Here is a 9,050-nt window from a genome sequence, read left to right as displayed (position 1 = left end):
AATATGATGGAGCCTCTGATCAGAAGATCTGTGTCTCTGAGCTGAATTTTTCTGAGGTTTTGGACCGTACGTGAAACATTTTAAGACTAAGTTGTGGTTATTATTTTTCTGCTGTTGACGTTTGACTAAATGAAAAATAATCAGTGATTGATGATGAAAGTGATGATTAGTTGTAGCTGCAATAGACAGTAAAAATCACCAGAAGAAGAAATTTTCACTCTTTGTTTTGTTAAATCTCAGTTTATGAGCTGTGAATATTCTGTGTTTTTGGTTGATAAATACTGTGAACACTTCATCAAAGCAGCTGTCAACCAACTGGGTGGAGCGTAATCTATTAGTGAATTGATTAGTCAATTGACAGGAAGATGAAATGCAAAGACAAGTTGTTTTTAAGATAAAATTAAAAACGTCACTGGTCCTCGAACGTTTCCTGGTTTTCTGATGCTAAAACTAAATCTGGCGTCTGAACCGCCACTCGGACAAAACGAGACACAAAACCAAGTCAACAGTCGCTCCTTAAGGAAGTCATGGCGGGCATTTTCTCAATCAAGTGAATGGCAAAATCATCATCCAGTGTTTCCCACTGGCTGATCTTCCTGGTGGGGGGTGGAGCAGCGTGTGACTGATGTGCAGAAGGTCATGCAGTTTAAAGGGGGAGATGTAACCGTGGTTATTTTCTGTAGCTACAATTTACAGATGTTTCCTAAACGCCTAATGGTGTGACACCAACATGAGTTTTCTAATGGAAGATCTAAACCAGGTGATTTTTATCTACCTTTGAGGGTCTTAATCTACCTGGACAGGTGTGATGTGTATGTTTGTCTCAACCAGCTGGTTCACTAAAGATCACTAAGACTGATTTCATGGTTGAGTCCTGAGGTTCAGAATGATGCTGCAGGGATCAGCTGTGAGTCCAGCTGTGAGTCCAGCTGTGGACCCTGCTCCTGTCTGTCCTGTCAGGTGTTGATGATTGACAGGTGCAGGTGAGCCTCAGTCTGGTGTGTTTGTAGAAACCAGAGGAGCTGGTCAGACTGGTTTGAACATGTCGGTCTGTCAGTCTGGTGTGGACTGTTGGTCCGGCTGAGGTCATCATGACATAACAATAATATTCATGACAATATTATTATTGCTGTCAGTCAGTTCATCTTTACCTTTGATTCAGAGTGTAGGCAGGTGGGAGAGTCTGTGACCATGAATACAAAAGAACACTGGCACCGACTGGACAGTGAAGGCAACACGATGAACTGATAAACAAAAGACATTATCATGTGTGTTCTTAACATGATGTCAATATTTCATGTTGTAAATATCTCAGCATCAGCAATCGTTAGATATCAATATATATTGAGATAAAGCAACCTTTCTGTAAAGTCGATCAAGATAATCTGTATTTTATCAGGTCACGTCCACACGACTACGTTACATTTTAAAACTCATGCTACGTGTCCTCCTCCGTCCTCACTGCTCCGGAGTCTTAGAGCACTGAAAAGTGTTTTCAAAACGCTGCTGGACCAGTTTTGTTTTGAAAACTCTGGGGTTGTGTTTTATTCTGAAAACTCTGGGGTTGTGTTTTTGTTTGAAAACTCTGGGGTTGTGTTTTATTCTGAAAACTCTGGGGTTGTGTTTTATTCTGAAAACTCTGGGGTTGTGTTTTTGTTTGAAAGCTCTGGGGTTGTGTTTTATTCTGAAAACTCTGGGGTTGTATTTTTGTTTGAAAACTCTGGGGTTGTGTTTTATTCTGAAAGCTCTGGGGTTGTGTTTTATTCTGAAAACTCTGGGGTGGAGATGGTTTCTAATACGGAGATAAAACGGCGGTCTTCATTGTTTTCACATTAAAACGTAGTAGTGTGGACGTGGCCTCAGAAAACAATCAAACAAACACGTCTAATGAAACAATTACCAGAGTTCATAAAGTTTGAGAGTCTCCACAGTAGGCCTGGGTGATATGGCCAAAACTGTTATCGCAATAAAAATTTTCATATCGATATTTATCAGGATAAATGCCTCATCGTTATTTCTTTCAAGTGTAAAGGCTGATTTTTGCTTCTGAGTGAAAGTTGAAGGAACCAACAGTTTGTGGTTCTAAACTCAACAAAGTAAATAGAAAAGTAAGTTCTGCAGTGTGATACATGTCACATGATCAGACTGCAACATACATAAACAGACAGAGAAGACGTGCACTGGGTCGTGGCCTGGCGCTGGTCGAGGGTCCACCAACACTCGTTAGGGCCTGTAGCTTCGTACTTCCTGTGTGTGATTGTTTCAGATGATGGGACAGGTTTGTGGAGTTGTCTCTCTTTGTGTCTTTGATGGACCGTGTCTCCGGCACAGTGCGCAGTGCACATTGTTGTTTTTTGTCAGACTGTAAAAAGCCAAAATATCTCCAAACTACTGAAGTTGAGTGTCCTCTCTTGTCGACGATATCTAGCTGCGTTCTGCTTTTCCTGCGGTGACGCTCATTTCACCTTATTTGTTTACTCCGCTCTGACTTCAAGCCCATCAGCCTCTGCGTGATATCATTTCCTGAGTTTATACCTCTCGCCGTGCATCCTAACTTGCGTAATACAGACCTATTCCTGCGACATGATTGGCCGTTTCGTGATTCATTTGTGAGCATGCTATAAGCATTAATTATATCAAACATTTATCAACACTTTTATGTTTTGCGATAATTATTGCTATCGTTTTATTGCCCAGCCCTACTCCACAGGGGAGGAAGGACAGAGGATCCAGAACCAGTTCTGCCAGGATCCATGGGTTCATCAGGAACATCAAAGGTCCTGTAGTTACGAGAGTTAAATGTTGATGTGAGGACAGTTTTATAGACCAACGAACAGAACAATGATGTGATGAATCAGTAGTGACACCATGAGGACCAGGGCTCAGCTGCTGAGGTATCGAGGGGCAGATCCACTACAGACATCACAGTCTGAGACGCTGTCCTGCAGTCGACCTTCATACGGAACTTTAAAGTTTGATTCAGATGTTGAACGTGAATCTTACGTTCCTAAGTGTTTGACTCGCTGATGTGGGAACCAGTTGAGGCGTAGTCAGAAGGAAAACCATGTACCTGGTGTTTTCTGTGGTTAAAACAGGTCTGATATGAAGAGTCGGGTTTGGGGCAGGAGGAAGAATGAGGGTCTTGATGTGTCGTGTAAATAGGAGTGGGCCGAGGACAGACCCCTGAGGCTGCGTCCACACTGCTACTCTCCTCTGTCTCTGTCCAGACTACAACACAACCCCTGAGTTTTCAAAATAAAACACAACCCCGAGTTTTCAAAATAAAACAGATCTAGCTGGGTTTCCAAAAGTCTCGAATACTCTGGAGTGGACAGGAGGCGAAAACGTAGCAAAACAGATGAGATTTAAAATGAAGGCATAGTAGCGTGCACGCAGAGTCACACTCAAACAACTAGACATGGATCTTCTTGGTTAATCCAGCAAGTTACAAACCCGTCGAGTCAAGAAACTTCACTCTGATGCAGAAATGATATAAAAAACCAATATTGCCAAAAAGGATCCAACATACCCTGAAATACTGTTAAACACCAGTTTACCTGAGGCCACTGCTGTGGGTCAACACTGTAGGAAACACACCTGTTCTTCACTTCACCTCCTTTTACAGTTTGTACTTTACATTGGTGGATAATAGAGCGTCTAATGGGTTAGCTAACCCTAACCCTAACCCTGACCTACTTAATAATGCTGCCTTAGATTAAACTCCAGGAAACAGTCACATTCACTGCATGAAAATAATCAGCTCTGCGGCTGAAACTAATGATAATTTTAATTACTGATTAATGTGCCAGTTATTTTCCCAGTTCATTGATTAGTTTGGTCAATAACTGCCCATCACTGAATTCTAAGGTGACGTCTTAAGAAAACCAGGAAATATTCACACCCTAAGAAACTAACCAGAGAATTGACCCTGAACTCATCATCATAAATCCGATGAGCTGATGATTCATTCTCTTAGTCTCAGCTTTGACTTTTTCTCACTTTGTCAGTTTGTGAGTATTTGTGCAGCATACACACAAATATTTGACTCTGAACTGAAACATCAGTGGATTGATCACATGAATTTATGAAATGCATTCAGGATTCAACACTGACCAGAAGAGAACTGAAGCTCAACAAACTGAAATATTTGAATTGATGAATTGAGTATTTGTGAGCGTCAGAACTAACGACCAGTGTCTCTGTCTCTCAGGTCGTGCCATGGGAGTTTGTCTCCTGGGGGGAAACATCGAGCTGAAGCATCAACAGCAACCACGCCTGAACTGAACACACACTAACACACACCTGTGTGCCCACACACACACACACACACACACACCCACACACACACACACACACCCACCCACCCACACCCTCAGACCACAGAGGGAGTTGTTTTCTCACCCTCAGGTCAGACACTGTCGTCCCACGGTGCATTGCTGCGTCACCGTCGTCCACCATGTCGGACGCCCCCGAGGCTGCGCCCCCCAGCCCCCCTCCCCTCACCAACCCGCCCCCCCCTGAGGTCACCAATCCCACCAAACCTGGCAGGTAGGTAACCAGTCATACCTGAGCTGAGCCTAGAGACAGCGATCACTAGTGGAACAGAAACCTGTGACGGGAGGTGAGCTGCAGCGCCACCCTCAGTTCTGTGGCTCTTCTGTGACGTTTGTTTGTGTCCTTCAGAAAAACCAACCAGCTGCAGTACATGCAGAACGTGGTGGTGAAGACTCTGTGGAAACATCAGTTCGCCTGGCCTTTCTACCAACCTGTGGACGCCATAAAGCTCTGCCTGTCGGTGAGTCACTGACCTCAGTCACTACACACACTACACACAGTTACTGCACTCAGTTGTATTTCTTTTGAACAGAAAGGCTAGCTGTTTGCAGTCTTTATGCTAAGCTTAGCCACTTCCATGTTTCCAGGATTACCACAAGGTGATCAAGAACCCAATGGACATGGGAACCATCAAGAAACGTCTGGAGAACAATTATTACTGGAGCGCCAGTGAGGCCATGCAGGACTTCAACACCATGTTCACCAACTGTTACATCTACAACAAGGTACACACAGTCCTGCAGTGACCTCTAGTGACCTCTAGTGACCTGCAGCCTCAAGTGTGTCAGTGGTCAGTGCAGCTGGTCAAGTCTCAGTACAGTCTGATCTGAATGGACAGTACTGAGTTGAAGTGAGAACACGTCCTTTAACCTCAGGCTGTCTCCTGACGGTATTGAACCTGTGTTATGTTTCAGCCGACAGACGACATCGTGCTCATGGCTCAGGCTCTGGAGAAGATCTTCCTTCAGAAAGTGGCTCAGATGCCTCAGGAGGAAGTGGCTCTGCTGCCGCCAGCGCCCAAAGGGAAGAACAAGAGCAAGCAGCCGGCTGCTGCCACCACAGGTACATACTGCTGCCACCACAGGTACATACTGCAGTACTACTGCTGCCACCACAGGTACATACTGCAGTACTACTGCTGCCACCACAGGTACATACTGCTGCCACCACAGGTACATACTGCAACAGGTATTAGTTATATATATTACAGTACTAACAACACGTTCTACAGTACTAATACTGTTACCACATGTACTATACTGTACTAACTATACTACTACGTTCTGTAGTTACTGCTCCATTACATCTCTAGTGTTGCCATAGTAACAAGTCTGACTGTAGTAGTAGGATGTACTAACAGTTCTCTCTCTGTGTCTCAGTGAGTCAACAGGCCGAGTCTTCAGCCTCCCCTCCCCCCTCCTACCCCTCCCCTTCCCCCTCTCAGACCCCTGTTATCTCCACCACGCCCACACCTGTCCAGGCCACGCCCCCCGTCTCTGCCCCGCAGCCCCCGGCAACCATGATGCCATCTGCACAGCCTGTTGTCAAGGTAACCGCCACATGGAGTGAGACAGCGTCACATGATCCAGGATATAAACATAGACAGACACTGACTTTTCTCTCTCTCTCTCTGTCTCTCTCTCTCTCTCTGTCTCTCTCTCTCTCTGTCTCTCTCTCTCTCTGTGTCTCTCTCTCTCTCTCTCTGTCTCTCTCTCTCTCTCTCTCTCTCTCTCTCTCCCCCCATCTATCTCTCTCTCTAACAGAAGAAAGGTGTGAAGAGGAAAGCCGACACCACCACTCCGACCACGTCCGCCATCTCTGCTGGTCGCGCTGACTCTCCGTCTGCTCAGGACTCTAAATCGGCCAAGCTGGGCTCATCCCGCCGCGAGGCCGCCGCCCGCCCCGCTAAGACCCGCCGTGAGACGGGCGAGGAGGTGGCAGGGGGTGAAGTGGGAGGCGGAGGAGGAGGAGCCATGGGGAGGAAGAGTGGGAAGGTGGGCGAGCAGATGAAACATTGTGACGCCATTCTTAAGGAGATGCTGTCGAAGAAACACGCCGCCTACGCCTGGCCGTTCTACAAGCCGGTGGACGCCGAGGCGCTGGAGCTGCACGACTACCATGACATCATCAAACACCCCATGGACCTCAGCACCGTCCGGGTAATGCACACATGACATCATCACGCCTTGAACACACCGCCATGACATCACACACACCATGAGACCAGGTTAAAGCGATCCCAGGTCACATAGGTGTGGGAGGAGTTTAAATCCCATGTAAACTGCTCCAGATCAAAATACAGTGATATCAAACAAGTAGCTTGGTTTGTGTTTTCAGGTCCTCCCCCTCCCTCCTTTAGTCCTTAATAAAATATAAACAGGTGAGTTATATAAACAGGTGAGTTTTATAAACAGGTGTCATGAAGGAGGAAATCAGCTCTAGAGACCAAAACAGTTTCTGTACCAGGCTGTAAACATGTTGATTTCTGCTGTAAAGTTGGACATTTTAACATGGGAGTCTATGGGGACTGACTCACTGTTGGAGCCAGACTCTAGTGGTCGTTAGAGGAACTGCAGCTTCATGTTTCAGGCTGGAGGTTGATGATGATGATGGTCTTCACACACACTCTGACCAGCTGGACTGTCATCGACATGCTGTGGTTAAACAGATGTTTTACGTTATTGGTCATGTGAAGCGTTGACCTTTGACCTTTCTTCAGGTGATGACACTGATGTTTTTTCTTTCATCTCCCCTCCAACAGAAAAAGATGGATAAAGGAGAGTACAACGATCCCCAGAGTTTTGCGACTGACGTCAGGTTAATGTTCTCCAACTGTTACAAGTACAATCCTCCAGACCATGAGGTGGTGGCCATGGCCCGCAAGCTGCAGGTACGTAGAACCTTCATGGCCGCGCAGTTAGCATCTTTTCAGGACTGTTAGTGCAGTTAGCATTTTTTAAGACCTTCCTGGACCTTTAATCCTGGTTCATGATCATCCCTCTGTCTCCTCAGGACGTGTTTGAGATGCGTTTCGCTAAGATCCCAGACGAGGGCCTGGAGACGTCGGTCCCATCTACGACACCATTGGTCAGTAAAAGCACCGCCTCCTCTGACAGCAGCAACAACTCCTCCTCTGACGAATCGTCTGACTCTGAGGAGGAGCGAGCCACGCGATTGGCTGAGCTACAGGAGCAGGTTGGTGCTGCCGAGCAATCACAGGTCAAGAACATCCTGGTTTTCTTCTTTTAATATTGAGATTCAATGAACGTTTAAAAATGATGTGATTTAATGTTTGACATGAAAATATTGATTCTACATATTAATGTGATTTTAACACTGACCAGTGGAAGGCCTTCCTGAATATTGAATGGAGGTGATAGGTATTGATAATTAGTCTATTCCACCAGTTGAAGGCGGTGCACGAGCAGCTGGCCGTCCTGTCCCAGGCTCCGGTCAGCAAGCCAAAGAAGAAGAAAGAAAAGAAAGACAAGGAGAAGAAGAAAGACAAAGACAAAGACAAAGGGAACAAGGGAAAGATGGAGGAAGAGAAGAAGCCGAAGGCTGTCGCCCAACAGCCCAAACCAGCCAATCAGAAGAAGGCGCCGGCCAGGAAAGCCAACAGCACGGTGACCGCCACCAGGTACGATACATCCGTTTCTCTTAGAGCTGCAGGATTATAGATGAATGAATGAGACACGTGACGATCAGGTGACTCATCTTGTTTCCAGGCAACCGAAGAAAGGCAGTAAGACGTTGGGCGGGGGCTCGGCCAACGGAGACGACGGTGAAGAGTCTTCCCTGCCGATGTCGTACGACGAGAAGCGCCAGCTGAGCCTGGACATAAACCGGCTGCCGGGGGAGAAGCTGGGTCGCGTCGTCCACATCATCCAGTCCAGAGAGCCATCACTGAGGGACTCCAACCCCGACGAGATCGAGATTGACTTCGAAACCCTCAAACCCTCCACCCTCCGAGAGCTGGAGCGCTACGTCAAGTCCTGCCTGCAGAAGAAGCAAAGGAAGCTACTGCGTAAGTCCTAGTACCTGCACACTACTGCACACTACTGCACACTACTGCACACTACTGCACACAAACACTGGACGTTGTTAAAGTTCCTGCAGACATTAAATAAAAATTCTCTACTGTGATTCATATTTAGTTTCACGAGTTTTCATCTCCTTTCAATTCCTGATTGAGAAATCTGGATCAGGCCTGAAGCCCCGCCCCCCACCTGCTGGCTCCAGAGACTCAGCCACATGTTTGAGCCTCAGTCAGACCCAGACTCAGATGAGGAGTCTGTTGAGACCAGAACCAGAGACTAGCAGATGGATCAGAATGGTTAGCATAGTTAGCATCTTTTCAGAACGGTTAGCATAGTTAGCATCTTTTCAGAACGGTTAGCATAGTTAGCATCTTTTCAGAACGGTTAGCATAGTTAGCATCTTTTCAGAACGGTTAGCATAGTTAGCATCTTTTCAGAACGGTTAGCATAGTTAGCATCTTTTCAGAACAGTTAGCATAATAAGCATCTTTTCAGAATTGTTAGCATAGTTAGCATCTTTTCAGAACGGTTAGCATAGTTAGCATCTTTTCAGAATGGTTAGCATAGTTAGCATCTTTTCAGAACGGTTAGCATAGTTAGCATCTTTTCAGAACAGTTAGCATAGTTAGCATCTTTTCAGAACAGTTAGTGTAGTTAGCATTATGTGCGAACAGT

General features: G+C 46.0%; 1 protein-coding gene across 1 annotated transcript in view; it reads left to right on the top strand.

Annotated features, from left to right (window-relative positions):
* The first annotated feature begins 4,690 nt into the window (after positions 1–4,690).
* The window catches only part of LOC111236127 (bromodomain-containing protein 3-like), a 4,531-nt gene continuing 171 nt past the window's right edge, over positions 4,691–9,050 (top strand). The window contains exons 1-9 of the mRNA XM_022764744.1: positions 4,691–4,795; positions 4,923–5,060; positions 5,250–5,397; positions 5,739–5,884; positions 6,099–6,494; positions 7,097–7,225; positions 7,348–7,554; positions 7,743–7,975; positions 8,064–8,362. Of these exons, the coding sequence (XP_022620465.1) occupies positions 4,706–4,795; positions 4,923–5,060; positions 5,250–5,397; positions 5,739–5,884; positions 6,099–6,494; positions 7,097–7,225; positions 7,348–7,554; positions 7,743–7,975; positions 8,064–8,362 (1,786 nt within the window). The 5' untranslated portion in view covers positions 4,691–4,705. The remainder of the gene's footprint in view (positions 4,796–4,922; positions 5,061–5,249; positions 5,398–5,738; positions 5,885–6,098; positions 6,495–7,096; positions 7,226–7,347; positions 7,555–7,742; positions 7,976–8,063; positions 8,363–9,050) is intronic.

The sequence above is a fragment of the Seriola dumerili genome, unplaced genomic scaffold (assembly GCF_002260705.1).
Source record: "Seriola dumerili isolate Sdu_G_001 unplaced genomic scaffold, Sdu_1.0 BDQW01000567.1, whole genome shotgun sequence".
Lineage (NCBI taxonomy): Eukaryota > Metazoa > Chordata > Actinopteri > Carangiformes > Carangidae > Seriola > Seriola dumerili.
This window is presented reverse-complemented; position numbering and strand designations above follow the sequence as displayed.